The 25,928-nt window shown below is 39.1% G+C and overlaps 1 protein-coding gene across 1 annotated transcript in view; it reads right to left on the reverse strand.

The window, feature by feature from the left end:
- Positions 1-25,928, reverse strand: part of SLC9A9 (solute carrier family 9, subfamily A (NHE9, cation proton antiporter 9), member 9) — a 215,988-nt gene that overhangs the window by 186,738 nt on the left and 3,322 nt on the right. Inside the window, exons 2-4 of the mRNA XM_010568429.1 lie at positions 19,351-19,553; positions 15,176-15,253; positions 14,488-14,564 (exon numbers count right to left, since the gene is read on the reverse strand). Coding sequence (XP_010566731.1) covers positions 14,488-14,564; positions 15,176-15,253; positions 19,351-19,553 — 358 coding nt within the window. The remainder of the gene's footprint in view (positions 1-14,487; positions 14,565-15,175; positions 15,254-19,350; positions 19,554-25,928) is intronic.

Raw genomic sequence — 25,928 nt, forward strand, 5'->3', positions numbered from 1 at the left:
CTGGCCGCCGCGGGGGAGCCTGCCGCCGGGCCCTGGCGCTGGGGGCTGCGGACGGCGCCGAAGTGAGGTCCGCGTGGCGCCTGTGTGAGACAGGAGGCAGGCCCCCGGTTCTTGTGAGCACGGCTCCCCAAGCAGCCGTCCCACGCAAGAAACCGTGCATTGTTTGTAATTTTTTTCTCACTGCAGTACTGGATGCTATCGTCGAATACTTCTGTTTGCTGTTTCTCTCACTTTATTTTTATTTTAAAAGTAGTTAAGGTGCTTTTTTCCCCCCTCCTCTCTGACGTGTGTGGAAAGAAACGCCGATGGCCTGTATCTTTAACAGAGAAAAGAGCTTACAAACAGTACAACCACACGTGCTGCATGTTAAACATACGACAAAGTTCAACAGCGAAATGGGACCGTTCAGGGCCTTAATAAAACCTTGAGTAAGGCTCTCGCACTGAATGTCTGACTCAGGATCAAACACAAACGTTCCTTTTGGCCACGGCAGAGGGCTGGTTTGGAAAGGTGCCAAAATGGGATTGTGATTTGGACAGGAAACCAGATCCTGAGTCACCCAGCTGCATCTGTAACGCTCTGGCAGTGCCCTGTGATGCTGGCCTCACCGAGGCTGTTCTCTCTTCCACTGTACATTAATTTTTGAGCCACCTGAATGATGATGGCACAAAAGTGCTTTTCAGATCCTCACGTTGGTACAGCAAATGGCGTATCACAGCCCAGTGATTAGAGCAGGGCATGGGGCTTTGCAGTTGTCTCCCAGCTCTGTCACTGACACTGTTTACGGTCACATCCCTTAACCTGTCAGCAAGTGAACTTTTCCACATCTAAAGTGAAAGCAATATTCTGCTTCCTAGAAATCAAGCCAAACTTAAAAGGTATTTTAACATCTTTGAATGAGAAGGTCTATGTAGCAGAGAGGTTAGACAGGTAATAATGTTAGGCTATAGCAAAAACTGTGGATTTCTGTATGGGCCAAATAAGATAGCATTAATAGGAAGATTACTGAAAGCTGGTTAAATCAAGTCACTCACCATGGAAGGACTTGTGGGTGGAAAACCCACTCTCCTGCTGGGCTCAAAAAGTAATGAACATTGGTTTGAAATCCAGCTGGCACTTGGTTACTAATGCTATTCCTCAGAGATGGATACTGAGATCCGTTCAAAGCTTGACCAGACAAGGCTCGGAGTAACCTGCTCTAACTTGTGAAGTTAGCCTTGCTTTCAGCAGGGGATTGGACCTGAGGTCAATTCCACCCTAAATTATTTGATGACTGTGACAAAATCACTCAGAATGTTGTTTGAAGGGAGAGACACAGAAATCAGCTGTATTCATATCCCAATGAACAATGGAGGACAAGTGCATAAACCGCATGACGTGATTTGCAAGAGGACTGAACAACATCACATAGATTCCACTGCTTTCCTAATTTCATTTTATGATACTTATGTTCTATAGAGATTGCATAAACACACACTCTTTCCCCTCCCAAAATCAAATAAATGAAGATCATTCTCATACCTAATGTTTTCATGTGCAGTCTCACTTGGATTAAATCAAATAGGCAAAAAGAACTCTGAAAATAATCCCTATTCCTCAGCAAAATGAGTCTTTCCTTATTTTCACCACTGAGTGGGTTGTAATGATGGGTGGAAGGAAGGTGAACAATTTAAAAAATACTTTGTTTTTCATTTTCATTCTGAGTAATAGCAATCCTCTCATATAACATAAGCGGGCTACAAAAAGGCATCGACAGTGCAGTATGTAGGTCAGTCGGTGTGCCTATATATGACCTTACATTCTTGTTGCAGAGTTTCACTATTAGTCATTGTCTATTTACAGATCAAGTGTTTTTTAGCGGTGACATCATCCTGCTCAAAATTTGCAGCATGCACATAAATACCACATAACAGATAAAAGCACCCATGCTCCCAATAAGGGAGAGGTCAAAAAGGAGTGGCGATTGTGGTCTTTTGACATTTCAGTTTTGGTTGCTGCTAAGCTTCAGAGAGAGGGTGGTTAGCTGGGGGGGGTGATGGTGCAAAGAGCAAGCAAGTGCCCAATGAGTATATTACAGAAATGAAAGTGATTTTTCCTTTTTAAGGTATGGAGCTGGCTATGAACACAGGCTAATTAGCATTTTAACAGCCATCTTCATGCATAAAGTCCTTGCTGCAGCAGGAAGTGAAATAATCCTAGCAATTTTTCTTCAGTTAAGACTTTTTTATTGCAGACTCCATATTTCAAAAAAAAGTGAGGAGAAAGAAAAACTGCCTGGGAAGCTAACTGTAGTCCAAATTCCTACTCAAAGCAGGGTCAGCTATGAGATCAAACCAGAGTGCTCTGGGCTTTAGCCACTTAGGTCTTGAAAACCTCCAAGGATGGAGGTCGCACAGCATCTCTGGACAACCTGTTCCAATGCTTGACTGTCCTCATGGTGAAAATGTTTTTGCTTATATCAAGTCAGACCTTTTTTAAATTACAATTCATGTCTGTCAATTTGTCCTACCACCATGCACTGCTGTGAAAAGCTTGGCTTTGTCTTCTTGATAACCTCCTCTCAAAGCCTCTCTTATCTAGACTAAACAAGCTCAGTGTCTTCAGCTTCTTATTATAGGGCAAATGTCCCAGCCCCTGTCCATCTTGGTGGCCATCCACTGAATTTGCTGCTGTTTATCAACATAGTCAAATGTATAGAGTATGGAGTCAAATGTAATGGCGTTCTTCTCAGACAGAAAGTATTAAGAGGAGAGCCAAGACTAGGGAAACACCTTAGATGGTTCATTGCCATCTTAATACTCAGGAACAACCAGGAGCTGAAGAAAAGGTCTGTATGCTATTTAAATGTCACCTGTCTTTCACTGTGGAGAACCTGACTATCTCATCAGACCAGCTTTTGTAGGTTCTGTCTCCACTGAGCGTAGCACCTATCCCAGAGCCATCATGAAAGCTGGTGTGTTTACAAAACATTTCAGCCTAATAGCAGTTGTGCTCCACAAAAGATTAATCAGATGCAAGTGTACTATTTGATCAACCGGCTCAGAAGAGGGATGTATAAAATTGTGGTGGGTGAGTGAACAAAGCATCCTTTGAGTTGGCATATTATGAAATTTTCATGGTAACAGGTAGGAGATCTGTGTCACCTTCTCCCTTTTTGCTCCAAGTCAAGCACACCAGTGAGCTACTACTGCCTGTACACTTCCAAATGTTGGTTAGCGTTTTATCTGTCTAACAGTAAACTGGTCAGTTTGAAGAGACTAAAGGTTGCAGGCAGCTCCATGATACTGAAGTACAATAGGATTTTCTTCCTCTGTTTTAAATTTCTATTACACCTTTCACCCTGAAGCAGCTCAAAGCACTTTGCAACCAATTTACAAATTTCTGTGTTTATGATAGAGGTCATGTCATTGCCCATCTCGACTCAGAAGGAAGCATGGCATGGCTCACTACCTAGCAAAGCCATACAGTTATGTATGGCCTGAAGCAATGCATAGCATGGGCTGAAGTAGAGATATCTTCCTCGATCATATGCTTTATGTGCTGGTTTGTCATGCAGTGTGGAAGAATGTGGAAGACGGAAAAAGAACAAATACACCAGAGTCAGTATACCTCCTTCTCCTGCTTTTATTCTCTTCTGTAGCCTGGAATTGTTCTGGGAAGAGGGTATGTACTTTAGAGAATGGCAGTGGACTGTCAGGATATGGGGCCTGAAGGGATGCATATTTTCCATTTTACCAGCTCTGTAAAGATGTTTTCCCTGAAAGTTAATATAGAGACTGTGAGAGTAGTCTTGCAAACTTGAGACTTCCAAATGCTGCCAAGGCAGGTGGGTTGCACAGGTGTATGGGTGGTCTACAGCCAGAGAAATAGCAGATGGCAGTCTTTGGAGACCACATTGGGTGTCAATTCTTAAAGGATCCATGAAGATCAGGGAAGAAGACATTAGGAGATCTACCCAAAAGTACTCATTCCTGCAGTAAAAAACTTCAACTTCCAAGGCAAGTGGGAAGAAACTTTGTAAAAAAAAAAAAAACAACCCAACCGACCAACCAACCAACCAACCAAACCCGAAACAAACTCTTCCCTCCAGTGTGGGGTTTCTTCTTGGGAAATACCTGGACTCGAGTGTTTTTCCTGTTTTGCAACAAATGCCATTTGCATGTTTTTCAAAGAGTGCATGATTTAAATTTTTTGCTGGATTCCTGGAGAACCTACTGGGTATCAAATACCAAATTAAAATTAAACGTCCTTTTGATTTTAGATGAGTCTCCTGGTTTTCCAGGTCTGTTTATCTCTGCAGTCCCACACCTTTGACGTTCCCTATAATACAATTCTTTCAATATCCTTAGTATGCTGAGGGGTTCCTCTGGAAGAATACAAATAATTACAGCCTGCTGTTCACCACATCTGTTTCTGAGAAGAAAAGCTGTGTTTTCTGCATGATCAACTCTGCTGCAGTAAACAATGTCAGATGTTTATTGCGAAATAGCTACAAATTCTGACTGAACTTGCAGCAACACACATAGTTGAATGCATCGAAGTACTCTTGGAAGAACTTTCAGCTCTGTGTGGGTGTTAGTGGTCTAGGAAACACTATTTTATAACATTGTCTTGATTTAACACAGCTTCTTATCCGTAAGTCATGCAAATTAGAGGGGTTTTTTTACTACTTTATAGCTTTTAGAACTGCTAGAAGTCTCTGAGACTTATGTCTACGAGAAAGCCTCTTCCTGTTTTTACTCCCTTTGCAAAATTCCGACACCCAGGTATCATAGCAGGCATATATTTTCAAGGTTCTCTAAACTCACACTTTACTAACCCATTTTGGATTCACTGAACACCTTTAAACAAAAGTGATAAGCAGGAACTACCCCTTGCAACTGCAGCTGTGAGTTGCAGTTTGCAACTCCACAGGCTGCAACAGAATTTCTTTAGATTTGGACTGACTAAAGAATCAAAGCTACTGCACTGGGGCACTGACCTGCACATTAACAACTAAACACACCAATTCTTTTACTGCTGGGGCTCAGTGTTAGGTTGCCTTCTTTGGAGAACACTGAAGAGACTTTGCTTGATTTTTCAGCTAAATCATGCCTGTTGAGTTTCTTGAAGTCAATGCAAAAAATGGTGCAATACAGCCTCATGACTGAAAGAAAATGCCTGCGTGCATTCCAAGATAGGACATGAAAGCAGCCAAAAAACCAAAAAAGGGTACCAACACTGGTACTATACTCTTAGAAAAGTTACACTATATTCAAATGAATGTCTGTGTACTAGTTTTGCCTTTATTTCCAGTCATAGGCTGAATATCTGGCTTCGTAAGATTAATAGAAATTAATAAAGCCTGACATCTGACGTTCAGGGGGTTTTATCACTGAGGAGGGCAAATAATCTATATATAATTTTTCCCTGTTTCTCCCTCAGTTAATCTCTATAGCACCAAGATACTTTAACACTCCCCCTCACCAGTTTCTGTTTGTACCAAAAATCAAGCTTTTATTCTTGCCTGTGGGGAGGTTAAGCATTTGCTATTTACAGGTGGTGTGTGGAGGAAAGATGGACCTGGGATTTTTTTGCGTCATTTGGTGGGAACATGCAGTAGAAAACAGTATTTTAATTAGGAAAAAAATACTACTTTTTCCTTGTACATGAACTAATTCTGAATTAATACAAAAATTATCATCTGGGAAGGCAAGAGCTTAGTTGGTGTAACAGCAGATAATCCTTGTATAGATATTTGCTTATACCTATGGAGTTTATGGAGAGCTGTGTAACAGAAGAGTTTTTTTCTGTTACCCTTAACCTGGCCCCATTTTTCCTTGCAGAAACAGTTTCCAAAATCCAGAAGAATCCCATAGTACTGTAGAGTAGATTCAAGCCAAACAACAATTGGTTTTGCTCTGCTGAAGCACATAGCTACAAGTGTTTAGTTTTGTCATGGTTTAACCCCAGTCAGCAACTAAGTACCACGCAGCCACTCACTCACTTCCCCCCCACCCAGTGGGATGGGGGAAGAGAATTGGGGAAGAAAAAGTAAAACTCATGGGTTGAGATAAGAACAGTTTAATAGAACAGAAAGGAAGAAACTAATAATAATAATAATAATAATAATAACAATAACAACAAGAATAAAATTACAATAATAGTAATAATAAAATAATAGGAATATACAAAGCAAGTGATGCACAGTGCAATTGCTCACCACTCGCTGACCGATGCCCAGTTAGTTCCCAAGCAGTGATCCCCCCACAGGCCAGCTCCCCCCCAGTTTATATACTGGGCATGATGTCACATGGTATGGACTATCCCTTCGGCCAGTTCGGGTCAGCTGTCCTGGCTGTGTCCCCTCCCAACTTCTTTTGCCCCTCCAGACTTCTTGCTGCCTGAGCATGAGAAGCTGAAAAAATGCTTGACTTAGTCTAAACACTACTGGGCAACAACTGAAAACATCAGTGTGTTATCAACAGTCTTCTCATACTAAATCCAAAACATAACACTATACTAGCTACTAGAAGGAAAATTAACTCTACCCAGCTGTATCCAGGACAAGTTTCCAAGTTGTAAAGTCTATCCATAGCCCTCAGATGAGAAAGAATAGTCAGATTGTAAACTCAATACTGTTTCACATCAGCAGACCCCATTTGTATATTCTGTTAAGCTTCAGTGAGAAAGTAATAGAGAATGCACCCATAACCTAACTAAACATCCCTCCAGCATTTGCCAAACTACCAAAATATCTGTGAAAATAAAAAAAAAATAATCCCCAGAGTCACGCAATGCTTAATAAACATAACCATCACATGCTGAACCTCTCACACATGCGCTGCCGCATGCTTAATGAGAGATGGAACCTGTGTCTGCTGAGAATATGTCAATATATCAGTATATCAATAGTCCTGTCTCATGTTCCTATGAGGCCAGAGCAAGCTACTTGTTGTTGAGGAGGTTGTAAAACAAGCTAACTTTTCAGGAGAAAATGAATACACCACACACACAAAAAGTCACACCTTTTTTGTTTTGAAAGACTGTTTTCTACTAAAAATGATTAATAATAAATAGTCTGTTTAAATGGTATGCCAGCCTAATCTTTAGAAGTAGATTTCGATAGATAAGAGAACTAAACCTTTGACTGTATAGTTATATCAAGATGCATCATATCCGTGTAAATTGTGTAAAGAAAAGTTGAACATTTCTTGCTACTGCTGCTTATTAGCAACACTGTTATTAATTCAGGCCATACCTTCCTCCTTTAGGAGGCACAAAGAGTGGCTGTTAAAAGTGTGCAGTTAAGAGTGAAGAAAAAACATTTTCATGTGATGATGGAAACTCGATACCACAGACATTTGAATGGAAAATGTCTACTTTCATAGAAAGGTTATGATGGAAAACCCAATCTCATGCCTTTTTTTTTTCTTCAAAAATATCTGGAGTAGTATTTGATATTTGTTGATATTTCCTTCTCTCTTATAAATTTATATTTATATATGTGTATGTCTTGTGTATAGAAACAAAAGATTATTCTGGTTTTCAAACAAAAACATTTAAGATTCAGTTTTTGAAAGAAAGAATTTAGAAAATATTATATTATATTATAATCTCAGCTTTTAGTGATCATATGCAACAAACATTTTAATATTCATTTGTAGAATAGTGAGGAATGGCAAGGGCAAGGATTCTTGACTGCCTGTGAAAATCAAGTATGATGACTTATTCCTCACACTTTAATTTAAATGTCAGAAGAGACTTCTTTGTCCAAACTGTTCATCACTGCAGTTAAACACAGAGGTACAAAAGAAATATTTTGATTCTATGTGGATTTTTTAATTAGAAGTTCACTTTTAAGCACTGATTACCATGAAACAATCTGATATGCTTATTCTAAGCAAGCATCCATATGCTCACAGACTTGCACTGGAATTAATCAGGCCAAACTAACCAACTTTGGCTCTAGTTGGAAAATGGAGAAGTCCTCTCTCTCCAGCTAGAGAAGTCTATGCAAACTGAGTAGCTATCACAAACACCTACATCTTTCCCCTTAAAAGTGATGATCTCAGAATGACTCTTCCTAACACCAGTATTATCAGCTGTTTGTATTTTATAACTTCACTGTCTTGAAACTACAATTACTCTATTTTTTTCTGATCCAAACCTTATTTTTTTCTCTCAGCTTTGTTCAAGCTCACTGCAGCCACAAGGATAGATCAAACTTGGCCTAAGTTGTCTGCAAATACATTTGCTATTTGACTTGCACACTCAGAGCACTTTAAATTCCAGAAAAATCAAGGCTTGCCAAACATACTAGGCAGGCTGGAAAAATATGAGTAACGGACTGCAAACATGCTGCATTCTGAATATCTAAAATGTGGTTTTGGCATTGCAATTTGAGAGAAGCCAAGTGAAACTGAATCAAACATCACAGATAAGGGCAACTTTATGATGTCAGTGTGTCTGTGCATAGGTATCTTGGCCCTTGCTGGCACTGAGAATGCTGATCTAAGAAGCCAAGATTATTTCAAGTGCAGGGAAAAAATTGCAAATCTTTCTACTCTCCTTGCCACTCAGTACCTCATATGTTGCTCTGATAGGTTGTTACCATAGTGTCAAGATTTCTTCCAAATACTTGAGCACTCTCCCATTATCAAAATTGAAAATACCTATCACAGGCATCAGTTCTGGAAGATGCATCCCATCAGATAACACAGTTTATTAAAAATAAAATCTAAGGGAAGAGAACACTATTCCTTGCAGAAGCTGAAGTTAGGTCCTTCTCCCTGCCTCTTCCTAAAGGGTTAAAAAGAAAAAAAAAGCAAGAGCGGGTGGATGTTCATTTAATTTTTCAGCAGCTCAGTTTTCATGGGCTCTCTGAGTAGCATCAGCTCAGTGCTGCTTCAACTTACAGTCAGTCATCAATACACAGCTAATATCCAGACACATATTGCAAAGATGGAATAACCCCATGCAACAGTCACACAGGAGCACGACTGGCTACATAGCTATGTGCAGAAAACTCCTGGAGTCCTCGAGGATACCAAGTTGAGCATGAGTCAGAAGTGGACTTCATAATTGCAGCTATGAAGGCTAACTGCAAACCAAGTACCATTCATGGAAGCATAGTGAGCAAGTCAAGAGAAGCCATTAGTCTCTTCTTGGCACTTGTAAGGTGGCATCTGGAATAATGTGCTCAGTTTTGGACCCCCAGTACAAGAAAGACTGACAGGAGACAGTCCAGCAGAGAACCACCAAGGTAATTAGGGGGCTGATATAGGCATGATGTGTGAGAAGAGACAAAGGGCTGAGTTATTTCAGCCTGGAGAAAAGCAGCTTAGCTTTCTCTTGTAACCAGGAGGGGAACTAACTGCTGTCGTCAACTAATAGGTGGTTATAGAGAAGATGAAGCCACCTTCTAAGGGGTGCATCGTGAAACAATGGGAGGCAATGGTTACAAGGTGAAGCAAGGGAAGTTCCAACTGGATATACAGAAAAACAATCTTTGTAGTGAGGGCGGTTAAGCCTGGAACAGGTTTCCCAGAGAGCCAGTGGAATTTGCATTCTTGGAGATACTCAGAACTCAGCTGGACGGGGCCCTGAGCAACTGCATTTAAATTTGAAGCCAGTCATGCATTTATTAGGAGGCTGGACTGCAGACATCCAGATATTGCTTCCAACCTAAATTATTCTCTGAGTCTATGAAACTCAAGTAGTCTGCTACAGCAAGAGACTGCCCACCCTATACCAGAGAAAGCCTCAAAAGAGACTTAACCTGTATGATTTTTCTTAGGAGTCAAGAGCTGTCTCCCTGATCATTCCACACTATTCTTCAGGAGATGGGAAGCTGGGACCACTGGCAGAGAAAAGATCTGTTGAGAGACTGGATCTTTTATGATCTTATATCATGCAGACCTAGAGTCAGCAGACTCTGTTCACCATGAAGGGGACAACTTCAGCAATTCTGCAAAGTCAATATGTCTTGGAGTGGGGGAATTTCTCCTTTCCCTCATGGGATGTGTCTGCATGGATCCTTGCTAGTCAGACTCAGTGCAAAGGGCATAATTTGGCCTAGCTGGGAGAGCTTGGAAATTACTATAACTTGCATGTATGTTAAGTGGCTGAAGACAGTATTACAGCTAACATGGGCAGGCACTCATTAGAGCAGTATTTAGTTGAAAACAATTGCGTTGCTGCACTGCCTTCACTAAAAAAAAGGCAATCCCTCTTACCTCTCCATCCCCTGCCCTCAGTGGGAATATCTGATTATAGCCTTTTCACCCAAATTCCACACAGTTCCTCTTTCCTGATGCCAGAAGAAAGCATTTCACACAAAAGCAAAGATTTACAAAGAGGAGACAGGCACCATTGTGTCAGTGTGTTCCATGCCAACTTTCAGCAATCTTAAGAGTTTACAACAATCCAAATGATGTTTCTGTTCTTTATTAATGATATTTCCCAGCTGTTTCTGGTTTACAAAGAGAGGTCTGGTCCTTTGTTATAGGCTGTACCCTGTCACTACAGCAAGCCCCACAGGAGGAGTTCACAATGGGGTGCTTTGTAATTCACTCAGGCAGGAAGAGCACAGTCCCAATGAGAGGCTGCAGATACACAGAGTTTAAGTCTATGTATATTGATGTACAGTACATGTATATGTGTTGTGTATATATAATAAAAAGTAAGTACATGTTTAATCATACCTATGCACAAAATATTTGTCAACAGCCATGCAACCTAGAAGTACCTCAGGGTTTTGTCCTTTCTTTTGTAACGATAGTTCCCTTCAGTAAAGTTTTTATATCATCTTTATTCTTCATGCACTCATTATCTCATTCTTATCCTGACATGTACATTATGCAAACGTGCTTCACATTCACATAAGCCCTATTCTGAATATATTACTGCCTCCTCTGCAATGATTTCAGTGGGGGTTGCGGGTTTGTATGGGACACAGTACAAGGCCCAGTGCTGCTCAGTGCTTACTCCTCTACCTTAGGGTTTCTTTTGGATCTTTATCCCTGACTATGGGCTTGAACTTTGAATTGTGAGTAGGAATTGTTTCTAGTAGGAACTTTCTGTAGTAGTTTCTATCTGCAATTATTCTGTTTTAGATAAAATAACATGGATACAGGAATGGCAGTATTTGGAATTTAGGCTAAACTCCATATATTATGTTTCTTTTAACAAGCTTATCAAAGCTGCTCTGGCATTTTCCATTTACAAAGGGCAATGGCACATGTCAGAGCTCATAAACCAAAGGCATGTTTAAGAGCATCACTGGGCTGGACAGCCCTACTGCTTTTCTGAAGTCTTACAGAGCTATTAGCAATTGATTTACAGGACAGAAAGGTTCAATGGCTAAGACAAGTGAGAGGAAGCACAGGAAGAGTCCTAATGAGATCCAGAACTACTGTCACCTCAGTAATGTGCTAGTATTCAGCTCAAACTGTTATCAGGATGTAGATTTTTTACTGACTTTATAATTCCAACCTTAGAGGTCCTACTAGCCATATAAATGCGTATGAAAAGAAGCAACTCCCAAGAGCTAGGGTCATATGGAGGTGTATATTACTGCAAATAAAGATGGGGGAAAAATATGAGCAATGTAGCTGTCCAAGCTGTGATCTTCATGGATCTGTGAGCAGGTATTCACCCCCCAAGTGACAATGCTGTGATACTGATGTTTCTCTTTCACATAGATAAGTGCTTTTGGAGCTCTGTCACAAGGTGTAGAGCCTCACAAAGAAATGAATAGACAGGTTTAAATGTAGGGACATCAAGCAACCAGGCAGGAAATTATTCTGATTGTTTAATTATGGCATTTTGTGGAATCCTGTATACTCTGGGTCTTTAAAACTCCATGCCTGTTCCCATTAGAAAAGAAGGATCCCCAAGATCCAGAGCTTTCTGCCTCACATCTTTTTGCAGAGGAGAACAAGCAATAGGAGAGGTGAGAGGATGAGGTGCCATGTCTCAAGGAAAGCAAAATTTCAGAAAGAAAAGCAAGATTAAGCTTTTCCTCTCCAATAAGTGAGACACATAGCAAACTGTATCCTAGAGTTACAGATTTGTGTCTGAAATTGCAGGTATCCTTTCTCCTTAGCCCATAGATGTTCAGCAGTTTTTCTCACATGAAGGGGAAACAGACACATACAGAGCTTACACTTCTTTGTATTTCAGCACAGAAGGTGATCATACTTTCATTGTTGCTTTTCATTGTGGAGTCTAAAATTTCCTGACATTTGGACTGACCATCGCTTGCAGAACATTTAATAGCCACAGTGCCTCAGGTATGTTATGATTACTAAGCTACCTGATTATTAGGAAACTAGGATGTCAAGATAGATACGATGACATACCCATAAAAGAACAATTTTAAAATCATTGAACTATAAGTTATAGGTCATGCATGTGTTTTAATATTATCAAAATGACATTAAAGGTTCCATCTCATAATAATGCCAGCAAGGAGCTTATACCTTGATGCAGCACATACATCTTTACTTAAAGGTCCATTATAAAGAAAGGGAAAAGACAGAAATAAAAAATTAGTTGCTTCTATAATTTGAAAGTGCTGTTCATAAGTACAGAATTTGGACCAGTCTTAAATTCAAGCACTCTCACAAAACCTGAAGTGCTTCCATGAATCTTTCCATATCATGCAGAGATGTAAATGGTACATTTCAGAGTTCTACAGCCCAGGACATCAAGTAAGGCCTACAAGATGCAGGGTGCTTCCTAATCTAAAACCTGAATACCAGAAAGTTCCATGACTTTCTCCCATTTTGAGTCTGCACAATCCCAGCAAGACCAAGGCCTCTCAGCAAGACTTGCTTATATGCAACACTGCTCCATCACCTCCACAGACCATACAGACTCAGCTAGCTCAGCTGTTTCTGCACCACACTGCACAGAAATGCCATGGGATGCCTAATAATGCTAAGGTTAAACTATGAACAGTGCACTGCTTTTCTCAGTAAGGCTCTGTGCAGGTACAGATACCCACTCACAGCAGAATCCAACTCTGGTCATCCGTTTTCACCTGCATCAGGAATTTTCCCAGAACATGAGAACTGAAGTGTATGTGTGATATTCATAAATACTGTGAAACACATGCACTTTTAAGATGCAAAAGGATTTTTAAATGTTTTTTTTTTTTAATTTTGATTGAGCTAACCAAACAGACAAACAAAAGTTTCACATCATGCCAGCCTGGAAATATATCATCCATTTCTGACTAGCAAATCTTTTCTTTAATTAGGCAAATTTTGAAACAAAATTAGAAACTTCACTAAGGAGGTATGGAAATAAACCAGGATTTTTTGCCCCTCTGATTTTTTCCCTTTTTTTCTGCAGAAGCCGTTTAGTCATATCCAGGCTAAATTCACACATAGTTCCAGACTGAGGCGTTTTGCATGATCTTCAACTAAAAAGTTTCACTTAGCCTTTGAAATTACTCCAGTTATTTTACATATATGCCACTAGGTATCTGTTCCTCCCCCTTTTTAGATTTGAAGAAGTGCTTCATTTTCTGTTACAGATCTGCTCTCCTCTAGAAGGAATTCTGGTTAGAAGCGTGGAATTTCAATCGAGAGAATGGTTCTATTTGTCAGGACACATGGTTAAAGCTACAGGGTTGTAAAAAGCAGTTCATGCTTACATCAGTCACAGACCAGAAATGAAGGACACGATTTCCTGAATGCCCTGGACATTTCTTGATATCCAAGAGTTTTGCCTTTCCCATTGACCACAGTTCACCCCCAGCCAGCAACTAAGTAACATGCAGCCACTAGCTCGCTCCACCCTTCTCCCAGTGGGATGGGGAGAAGAATCGGGGATAAAAAGTAAAACTTATGGGTCGAGATGAGAATGGTTTAACAACTAAAATAAAATAAAATAAAACAATAATAATAATAATAATAATTGTAATGAAATAGAACATAACAAAAAGAGAGAGAAATAAAAGCCAAGAAAAGACAAGTGATGCACAATGCAATTGCTCACCACTGGCTCACTGATGCCCAAGCAGCGATCTACCCCTCCTGGCCAGCTCCCCCCAGTTTATATACTGAGCATGACATTCTATGGTATGGAATAGCCCTTTGGCTAGTTCGGGTCAGCTGTCCTGCCCATGCTCCCTCCCAGCTTCTGGTACACCTGCTTGCTGGCAGAGCATGGGAAACTGAAAAGTCCTTAACTTAGGATAAGTGCTACTTAGCAAGAACTAGAACATCAATGTGTTATCAATCAACATCATTCTCACACTAAATCCAAAACACAGCACTGTATCAGCTACCAGGAAGAAAATTAACTCTGTCCCAGCCGAAACCAGGACACCATCTCAGCCTTTCCTGATAAGGAATTACTTTACCTGTTACACAAGGTATTAAGTATACTGACAATATAGTGTCTGCAATTCTTTTTACAGTTTAGTTTTTAATTGAAAAAAATACCAAGCACTAATAATGACTTCAGCAATAATAGCAGAAGGCATTCACTTACCCTATGACAATGCAGGAGATGGCAGTTCCCAAAAAGGCGTAGGTTAAAATTGATCCTAAGTTACGAAAAAAATGTCTCTGGGGAGGAAAGTTTGAAAAAAAATCCTTTGTAATACAGTCAGTAAAAGACCTTTCAGACAAAGCTGAAACACCGCATCTAGAAGTGCCATTTGTTACAACCCATACCTCAAATATAAGATGAAACAATATAGGCTACATCAGTTATTCTGGAAAATACAATTTAAGATGATTAATTTTTTGCCTGGTGGAATGCCATCAAAATTCCCCCTTTTATGTATCTGGTCAAATGCTTCAGGATCGTAACAGAAGTTCACATTGAAAGTATCTGATGCAAACAGTATTATAACCCCATCCCTTGAACGAACAAAGTCCTAATCATGCACTAAAACACAGATAGGCTGCTGCCTACATGCAGTATCACCAGATTCAAAGTCATCTCTTCTGAAAACAGGAATGCCCAAGTGTTATAAACCGCAGAATCAAATCTTTGCACAGATATGGAAAGGGAGCAGAATGAGGTCTATGCACCTTTAATTTTCTTCCTTTCCTGTCAAGTTCTTCCTATGCAATATAATCATTAACTGACTCTTCTCTGGCACTGGCCTGTTGGATCTACCAAGTAGCAATCACATTCAGTCACTTTTGTAATACAAGAAAGAGACACATACCTTCTTTAAACTATAGCCAGCATGAAATATAATGGGTGGCAGCAAAATATTGAAGAAGATGGAAGGATCGAATGTCATCTGCCAGAAAGTACAAAAGAGAGGGTAAGGACAAATAAAGTAGCATTTAATTTGATAGGATAGGCTTTAATTGTAACTTCTTATCAGGATTAATCTCAGGATCAGCTTCAGTGTCTGCAGGCCATGACATTGTTCTGAATTGTTTTCTTACAAGTATTAATGTGTAGTTCATTACTGCTTATATATGTAGAATACTACTTGAGAAGTATTCCTTAAAAAAGGAAATCAGTCATGCATCTTACAGGGAACACATACAAGCAGTGTTACCTGTCATAGTATCTGCACCACCAGACACCCAATTTGTCAGTCCCATGGCTTAATTCCTGGTTCAGGCATGGACTTCCTCTACAGTTTCAGGAAAGACACATCATCAGTGTTGTGCCTCAATTCCCCACGTACAGAATGGTGATAAAAGAAAAGGCCTACACTACCAAAACCTATGTAATATTTCCTTTGAAGCATATCTATTTAGGCACAGACAGAGCTTGCTAATGTTGCTTAATGAACCACTGGCTGTCAGCTAGTATGTGCTTTCTTGAACTACTGCACATGAAAACTGTGCACACTTTGACCATCTTCATTACTTCAGCTGAGTTAACCTAAATGTGATAAAAAATAAGATTTTACCTCACATTTTTAGCAGGTAAGGAACATTCATGTGGATAGGTAATGTAGCTCAGATGTGACATAACTCATTAAACTATAATTGTATAATCACTTCTGCTAACCTGCCAGCACAAGTTTCTGTTGTCCTAAAGTTTCTCAGTAAATCTGTTGACTGCTTCTCTAGCATCATTTCCATTGTAACACATCTAGCAAAATATAATCAGTCCAATCCAGTCAATCAGTTTTGGCCTGACTGCAACAAAACAAGCTCTAGAATCTCCACAGTAACTAGCTGTTTCTACTTCCTACCAAAATGCAATTTAGCAAAGCACAAATTGTCCTTTTTGGCAAAAGGACTGCCTATACAGACATGAAATTCACCAATGGCATAAGCCTTTTCTTCCAGATTTTTATTTGAGGATTTTGTGATCACCTCAATTTTTAGCAGCTCAACTAATTTACCAGCAACATCCTCAGTTCCTCGCTGTTTTTTTCTATTTCTATACATGTTGACATTGTAAGTCATATTGTCACGACAATGAAACTGTAATTTGCTTCTGGTGACTGTTATCTGTCTCTGTGTTACTGAAGATGCAACATATCACTGTTATGAAATCTAAGAGGCACTGATGCTGTCCTATTGTCTACATATCTTGTATCTGTTTTATAGGCAAAGGGGTTCCTTATATCCTCAATAAGCTAAGGACTAGATTGAGTCATTCTGCAAAGACTAACTGGATTTTCTTCAAAGACATAGCTAAGGTGCTATTTGCTTTCAGAACTGAAGGTATGCTAGTGGGTTAGTCTCTTCACGGTTCCTGTTCCAAACCACTGGCTGGCACAGCAGGAGACACCACTTGGTCCTCTGTTACCCAGTTCGTTATACTCAAATGCCTGTGTAATGTCAGCCCCATCCATGTGAAACACACATTTTTGTTTCTACAACAGTTTATAAAATATCCGTTAAAATTTTTAAAGTAATGCTAGAGTGAGGATGATGTTAGGTAAGGCAAAAAGTTCTGACTCCAGCTGTTGTTGGTACACTGTTCCTATTTGCCTTCAACTTCAGGCACAGAGAGAGACCAAGAACAATGTTCAGTCACTGCAATTCATTACAAGTAGCTTTCAATAAAATAGTTTAAAACCTGTTTTAAACAACGCTGCTTAAAACCACAGCATTGCTGGAGAAAAAAATATTTTAATAAGTCCATGTACTGTTTGCTGTTCTGTCAGTGGGCTGTATTATACCAATAATTTTAAAAGCGACAGGATGTAATTAATGCAAAGGCTCGCAGCTCCTTTGTCCAGATAAAGTGATATTTTAAGGCTACAGTATTCTAGATTAAGTATTTAGCTTCAAAAGAGTAAGACCTGACTAAAAAATTACTTCTGTCTTCTTACTAACAGATAGCTTGATTTGATAAACAAGAAGTGACAGCTCAGCCTTTTTTTCCATTCTGCTTACTTTGAATTATAAAGTTGAAAAAAACTAGCTGGCAGATAACATGCCCACAACTTTAGCTATGCTGGTAACTTCAATGAAAACACGATAGAAAAAGGATTTTCTTCACTTATGAACTAAAAGCCTCAAATGTTAATTTTGGAATTAATTAAGCAAATACATTAAAATATTTTTTCCATAGGCATCACAAATCCTGACTGCATGTTTTATTATTCAAAACCATGTTCTAAAGAATACATGTTTGTAAGTCATGGCACAGTCTATTCTTTCTGATAAACACACTTAGTAAAATCTTATACTGAGGTCAAAAGGGAATTACAGTTGTACAAAAAAGAGCTTGGTGTGATCATGTTTTCTGTTTTTTACGTTAGTGCTTTTGCCAGTCAGAAAGGCTGCCAGGCATTGTTATTGTTTCCTAAATACTGTTGAATTCCTCCCCCTTTCCTTTTTTATTTATTTTCTTTGTAAGGGGGGCATTTGCCAGATGATTTTAAAGGAAAAAGGAGTGAAAATCCAGGCAGGCTGAGGCTTCTCCAGTAATACGGAGAAACACATAATTCACAGTTGAGACTTCTAAGAATATTCCAGCAAAGTGAGACTATGAAAAGAAGATTGGGCAATCCCCTGTCAGGGCAACAGAAACTTCTGTACAAGTTAGTGCTCCTCCTTTCTCATAATACAAGTCAGCTTCAGTATATCAGGTCTGATGGCGATGTTCAAATTTAATGCATTAGTACATATGCCTTGGAAATGAAACACACACTTGGACTAAGACAAACCTCTTGCAACCAACTAGCAGGAAAAAGGATGAAGATTCAGAAAAATCTGACTAGTCTGACTGCCACAGTATCTTCCTGTCTCCACCCACCACAGCTCTAATAGTCCTTAACAGTCTAGTTCTTTCTGAGAATGGCAAGTCTGGCAGTAATGACAGACAGGCACACAATGGTGCTGCATCAGCAAGGAATTTGGGCAGATGGTTAAGTCCTAATATCTGCTGAGTTCCCTGGTGTACATTCTAAGCATAACTTAAAAGTTTTTATAATGATAACCACTATAATAAACAGGAACATGTATTACAGTGCTAGATAAACAATAATACTTGGAAAAAAGCAAAATAAGATATTGCAATATTGTAAAAAAAGCAATGGTAAGGGCTTAGAAGCTTCATGTAAATATGTGATGTCTTCGAACATAAAATCCAGGTTTCAAAAAGTCCCTCTGCACTCATGAGTTCTTTAAATTGCTGTAATTTTTTAATAAAGTGAACGTTACATCAAATAAATATTGCAAGGGTGGGGAGAGAATATACTAACAAAGTAAAATATTTTAATATATACTGGAAAACAGAAAAGGCCATGACATTGTAAAAGACTCTGTAAACTTCCTCCCACACTTCCCATTTTGCATCCAGCCTGAATTGCCACAATGCTGTCTCCCCAAGCTTGGGGATAGCCAGTGAAATCCCCGCTGAGGACCACTGTAGTAGTGAATGAATGTATGAGAACATTGTAATGCACTTAAGCATTATAAACCCCCCCCTTATCTATGGAAGTTTACATACTTACAAGTTTGTATTTTGTAAAATGTTTAGAGTTTGTAGTTACCTCTGCTGTATACAGGAGGTAAAGCTCTCTTGCATTATGCTGCCAGAACAAGTCAATTTTAAGACAGAGGACAAATAAAGGTATCAGTGGGGCTTATAAAGTTTTGGCGGTGATGAATCCAAGGTAACAGCTGCATCTGCAAGTGAACTTGGTGTCTGCAGACGGTGGGACTGTCATCAAAAAGAGTTCTGGCAACTATTCTGCAAGCTTACAGCCAGTTGTATGCTAAATGATGGTCAGGTTTCTACCTCACCTTATTTCCCTTCCTGTTCTCCTTCCTCACTTACCCTTCTCACCCTAAATTCAGAATAGCTTCTCTCTCCCTGTGTCACGTTTTAGCTTGAAACTTGTTTTCCTCTCTCAAGGGTGTAAATAAAAGAAATATCTTACACAGTTTAGAACAAAAATAAGACCGGTTTTACCTTTTGAAGCATTGCATTGCCCTGGTGACCATTGACATTGTGGTGGCTGATCTCTCTTTTGTATTGATATTCATAGACCTGATTAGTTATATTAATAAGTAGAGTAGGTGGCCCAGATTTCAGCTTTTCACATTCATAAACAGTTCCACTTTCAACATCTGGTGCTTTTGTTGCGTATCTTATAATTAATCCCATTACAAGGCCTGGAGAGGAAAAAAAAAAAAAATCAAAACAAGCCAAAGAGATTCAGGTACTTTTAACTATCTGATGCTACACAATTACTGATTTGGAGAAAAATGAACTTTATTAAAGCTAGGACACACCTTCTCAGTGTTCCCACCTTCACAGAGGTACACCTCACTCAACACTTCATGGATGACCATATTCTTCCACAATGGTCATTTCATTAGAATACAGATGTTGGCTTGACATATGCTCAGTTGTACTCTTATTTTTGTGATCCAGTTGCTGGAATCATTCTGATATAGTTATTAACTGAGTTGCTCATCCACCGCACTTTCAATAGATATTTAGAGTAGGGGGATGCCTGTATAACTAATGTGCTCTACTAAGCATGTAAAAACCAGCTGTGCTTTTGGTGACTTTACACACTTCATTCACGGGGGCAAAACTCTGACACAGTGTTCTTAGGCACATTCTGCTTTCTGTAGAAAACTGTGTGTGGTTTTGAGACTGTATAAACATGGGAAAATAAATGCAGGAAGAACAAAAGGAAGATTAAGACTGGGATTAACTGGTTTGATTATCTACAATTTAGGACTCTTATCTAAGACAGACATTTTGGCTCCCTTTACAGTTAACAGAGAGGAAAATGTACTACTGTGATTGTCCTCTGGAAGGTACACTTCTTTCTGTTGGCTCTAGTGGGAGCCTGCATGATTACTTCAGGAGAGGTGACTAATATTTAGCTAGATAACATTACTGAGATTATTTCCACCCTCAGAGACTTGGGTTTGGTTTCAAATTTAATTTCCATGCTCCTTTTATGTCCTATGTGCTTTAAGTCCCATGTATATGATGAACAGCTTTACAGTTACTAATTATGAACACATTCATAAAATGCTAAGAATACTCATATTAAATATTGACGGAAGACATCTAAACATCTACATAGATACACTTACTAATGAAAGATAAGAACAAAATTAAATTACAGGAAATAGCTGATAAGCGTCTGAAAAATATGTTAAAGTTTTATCCAGTAATCAGATGCCACAGTGATAAAAGTGATCGTAAATGCCTAGAGCAATAGCATGTCTTTGTTACTGCCACAGTTTCCCATAACAGAGACTCTCTGAACTGCAGATTTCTAGCCTCCATGTAAGGCAGCTTCCTGGTCTGAAGCTACAGCAGAGTAACAGCTGTAGTGCTTGTCTAGTATTCATATGCATGTATGCTTGTTTTTTATCTATTGTTTAGTATGGTTGGCTTGTTTAAATGGTAGAGGATTTAGATAAGCAGTAGAAAATCCCAAGGCCACTTTCTTAAGTTATACAGCATTTGTGAATAAATCAGGTAATAAATGTAGCTGCAGTAAAGACAGAATTCTGTGAAATTTTAGAGGAAAGCATGTATGGGGAAAAAGGAAGCAAGCACTGCATGTGCTAATAGGAAATATGACTTCTATAGTGGTCAGCCCCAGATGTCCAAAATTGTGAGTCAGAACCCAGGAAACCATTAATTAACTAAAACAGTCAGGGTTTTCATCTTATTTTTATTAGATTTCCTCTAGAAAACCACATCTTTAATTTTCAAATTCAATTTCAAGTACATTAAAAATTCAACTTCATTTGATGCTTGGACAAGACTTGATGTTTCCTTCTCATTCTCTGGAATAGAAAACTTCAGAAGTTTTCTCTTTACCATTTTTGTTCCTATCACTCAATGTTTTAAACCATAGCCTCTGTTGCACTTCAGTTACCAGATATTACATAGACTTAATCAGCTCAGATAACAGAAATATTTTGCAGATGTCCAGCAATGCCTGTGCAAGGACACTGGCAGGAAAAGATTATTCAAGAACAAGAGTATTTGGCAACACAGTTTGTTAGAATCAGTATCAGGTCACAGCATGGAATAGGTTTCGAATAGTGAGGAGAAAGAAGTGTTTGGTTAGATGAATGTGCCATTACAACCTGTTCACCCATCCCATCATCTCCTCTTTACCTTCCTTTTCTTTCCTTCTGCACTCTCACTGTCTGCTTACCAAATTTCCCTGTTATGTCCCTCATTATCTTTCACATGATTCATCTGTGCCTCCCCAACTTCTTGTCTTGCTACATTTACTGGTCTCTAACATTTACCTGTTCGTTTACAGCACCTGTCATATTCACCTGCCTTTTTCTGGATAGTTTTACCTAGACCCTCACACTATGTCTTCCAGAATCATGTAGGACAGTAATCTTTTTTCTACTAGCCTTGTTTCTGTTACACTGGCAACAGTGAGCATCATGCTTATTTGTACAAGTAACAGTCGTCTTGCTGCATACAGAAGACAAGACTTTAAGGAAACAGTGCTATTTTTAACTGAGAGCTCAAAAATCATGAATGAAGAGATAAAAACATGAAAGTGATTTTAAAAATAAGAGTTTAAATCCTACTATTCAGAGTTCTTCGTCTGTTTTTAGCCTTTTGTCATGGTTTAACCCCAGTCAGCAACTAAACACCACACAGCCGCTCACTCACTCCCCCCCTTACCCACTCCCCTCTCTCCCAGGGGGAGAAAATCGGGAAAAGAAGTAAAACTTGTGGGTTGAGATAAGAACGATTTAACAGAACAGAAAGGAAGAAACTAATAATGATAATGATAACACTAATAAAATGACAACAGTAATAATAAAAGGATTGGAATGTACAAATGATGCGCAGGGCAATTGCTCACCACCCACCGACCTACACCCAGCCAGTCCCCAACTGGCGATTTCCCCTGCCCTCACTCCTCCCAGTTCCTAAACTAGATGGGACGTCCCATGGTATGGAATACCCCGTTGGCCAGTTTGGGTCAGCTGCCCTGGCTGTGTCCTGTGCCAACTTCTTGTGCCCCTCCAGCTTTCTCGCTGGCTGGGCTTGAGAAGCTGAAAAATCCTTGACTTTAGACTAAACATACTTAGCAACAACTGAAAACATCAGTGTTATCAACATTCTTCTCATACTGAACTCAAAACATAGCACCACCAGCTACTAGGAAGACAATTAACTCTACCCCCGCTGAAACCAGGACACCTCTGCAGTTTAACTGTTTACATGGCTTGTGCACATAATAACTTTCAGTATGGCAACATGGAACTGCTCCACGGAGATCAGTGGAGACCAGCCGACTTTGCCTTTACCGTCTCTGTCATACAGCCAGGTGGACTACTGTGTCCTACAACCTTCTGAGACTCCTCGTATGTCTGTTATATTGGCTAATACAGCATATACTTTGAACCAAATTAATTTTGATTGTTTTAAAAATGGAAACAAATGTTCTCAACTATAGTAATGCAGTTGCACTGAATTGTTAAAGGGCAAATTATTTCAACCTGTAGTGTCAAGTTTAGACTAGGAGTAGAAGGCTGTTCTTATTCTGTATTTTGAGAAGATATGTTATCTTCAGCTGTAGTCTCAAACTGCTTTGAGGTCCCTGTAGCTCTCAAGGAAATTCTATAATGTATTGAATTTGAACAAAATGTGGATGGGATCCATAATGATAGGCTAATTCAGAATATTCTCGAATGCTCTATGGAAGGTTCAGCCAAAGACAATTGCTATCACTACACTATATTGCAAGAATCAATATAAGTGATGGGATGGTATTCTTCCTTCAGAATTAATAAATGTGCCAAAGAGCCTATATAAAACCCCCAGTGAATTAAAAATCTGGGAAGAGAGTATTTAATATTTTAGTAGGTGTATCATTTATGGAATGCGCTTTATGCTTTAAATCATTATACAACATTTCTTTCATGATAGAATTCCCGAGCCAAGATCATATTCTAAAAGAAATAATTCATTTTTAAATAGGTGTATAATGTACTCTCCACTACTCCATCCTCCAAACTGAAATCATGCTTTTGTAATGAAACATTCTTTATAGTTCATCTAAAGAAAAAAACCCCCAACATTTGGGAAATACCATTTGGATGTATCTACTATGAAAAAAGACTGACTTCTAATTTCCTTGCAATCAGTGTTTTGTGGCAGAAAAATTAAACATCAACATTTACTCACAAAGTTCTACAGACTTTGGTATGTAAAAACATACCTTTTGTACAAATAGTTCTAGTTTCATACTGGCATGCACAGAAAACCTGGCTTTACGCTGTAAGTCTAGGAATTTAGCAGTTAAAACTCCCTGAATATGAGTTGGGAATGATGCTGCATCTGTTACCTGACATCAGAAGTAGGTATTATACTAAGATACTGGTTAGCATGAATGAAAAAGTTTCAAATAGTATTACATCAGTTAAGGATGTAGGTAATTATAAATGCAAACTCTTGTGCAAGGCAAAACTTGAGTGTACTAGCACAAAGTAGAGAACCTATCTTGTATCCTGGGAGTCCAAATCCAATTATAAATGTTTTCAGCTCAGCTTCCCCTTATTTAAGACATTTTCCTTCAAAACTAGTACCAAGGCTTCATTTAATTCATGTTTTAAGCACATTATTTAAATGCAGGATTGAAACAGAAAAGGGTGTAACATTACAGATTTCTTTTAAAAAGACTCAATTGTCCTTTGAAGTAAGATCTTGCAGCAAAATCTCACTAACTAGAGCTCAGTCATATTTCAACTGAAGGCAATACAGGTTTTCCAGCTTCTTCAGTGGAAGCAGGATAAAATCCTTAATCATAGATGAGAGCATTGGAAGGGATTTCTTAAGTCATTCATGCCAAACTTCTGAGCTAAACAGGACTGTTCTTTCCCCAAGATTTTATCTAGTCAGCTGTTAAATGCCTTCCTTAATAATGACACTCCGGGATGCAGTTTTAGCCACTACTTGATGTTCCCAAATATTTTAGAATTTCTTCCAAATTTCTTTGTTTGCCTCAAGAATGCTATTCCTCTCTTCACCTACCCACTACAAAATGTCAGTTTCTGCCTTGATCATGATTTTCCCATGCTTTCCTCAGAATCCTGACAATGTTTGTTCATTATAAGCGTTGTACTCAGGAAGACAATGAAGTACTCTATTTTACTGAGGGCTAGAGATTCCTCTTTCTGGGACTTGTTACATGCATTGCTGTCTGAGAATTAGGGGAACTCAGAACACACAATCAGAAGGAAACTACAATTATTTCACAGAAGAGGCATAATGGATTTAGGAGGTTTAAGAATCATATTGCCTAATCATTAGACACCTCCACCAAAGCTGAATCAAGAATTCTGATTGTGCCTCACTTCCAAAACACTCTGCATGGGATCCTCAGAAAAGGCTGAGGAAGGGCTACTGTGAGTCAGCTTTCCCATTGCACACCTGTCAAGAGCTGAACAATTGGAGGGAAGAAAAAAAAAAAGCAAAAAAAAAAAAGTGGTAGACCTCCAATCCCACCCCTCCAAACTTCAGGAAGCATCTCTAACCACTACAACACAAAGCCATTTCTTGTGAGTGGTTCAATGACTGTGTCCTGTCATTCATCCTTTTCATGTTTGTCTTTCAGTCTGATCAACTAGTCCCACAGAGCATCTTCATTCAGCCTCACCTCCACCCTAATGGGTATCACACATTCCCTAAGGGCAACAACTATTCAAGCTGAGAACTATTTCAACCAAAGTTGCTAATTAACCTAGCAGATAAAAGGCACAGATTGTATTAGTGGGTTGATGGTGGAATTTTTTTTTGTTTGTCTGTTAGTTTTTTTGTTAAAGTTTACTTCTGGCTCCCTACCTGCAGCAGTGCTTTAGCATCTTAATCAGAGGTAACTAGTGGCACCTGTATGTAGCTCTGATACCTAAATTCTGGGGAGGATGAGAAATTTGGATACTTGCACTCAGTTTTTTCTTGTGCTAGCTTTGGGCTATTTCTCTGCTAATGTGGAGGGCCATGACTTACGCATTACGTCGGGAATTTGGCACCTAAGGTTTTATGACTGAGGTATCCAAATAAGCCAGGCCCTGCAGGAGCTGGCTAATAGGCACTCAAGTCTTTTGTTGTCTAGTTGTCTATTGTCTAGTACTAAGAGGCCATCTTCTGGGGTCTGCTGCTAAGAGAGGCTAGCTACTCTTAACTGAGAGAAGTGGCATTCAGTTTTCATTACTGTTTGTGTAGATAATCTACCACACTAATTCCAACTATGCTGTCATATAGAAAATTGTGCTGATAAGTTATATAAAGGATGTTTTTCCCTTTCTGGGTGGCACAAGTTACTTTTTCATATCCACCTGCCTGCTTGATATACAGAAATCAAGAAGTAAGTTGAGTTTACTATTTGGGGTCTGTTTGTCAAACCAAGCTCCAGTGTTCTTGTTCTCTGATATACTGGAAAACAAAGGAATGAATAAATAAACAGGTAAGTCTGTATTCTTCTTCACTGTTTGTGAGTAATTTTTCAGTCTGGTGTCAAAACCAATAAACAAAAT

The sequence above is a fragment of the Haliaeetus leucocephalus genome, unplaced genomic scaffold, assembly GCF_000737465.1.
Source record: "Haliaeetus leucocephalus isolate CR32 unplaced genomic scaffold, Haliaeetus_leucocephalus-4.0 Scaffold240, whole genome shotgun sequence".
Lineage (NCBI taxonomy): Eukaryota > Metazoa > Chordata > Aves > Accipitriformes > Accipitridae > Haliaeetus > Haliaeetus leucocephalus.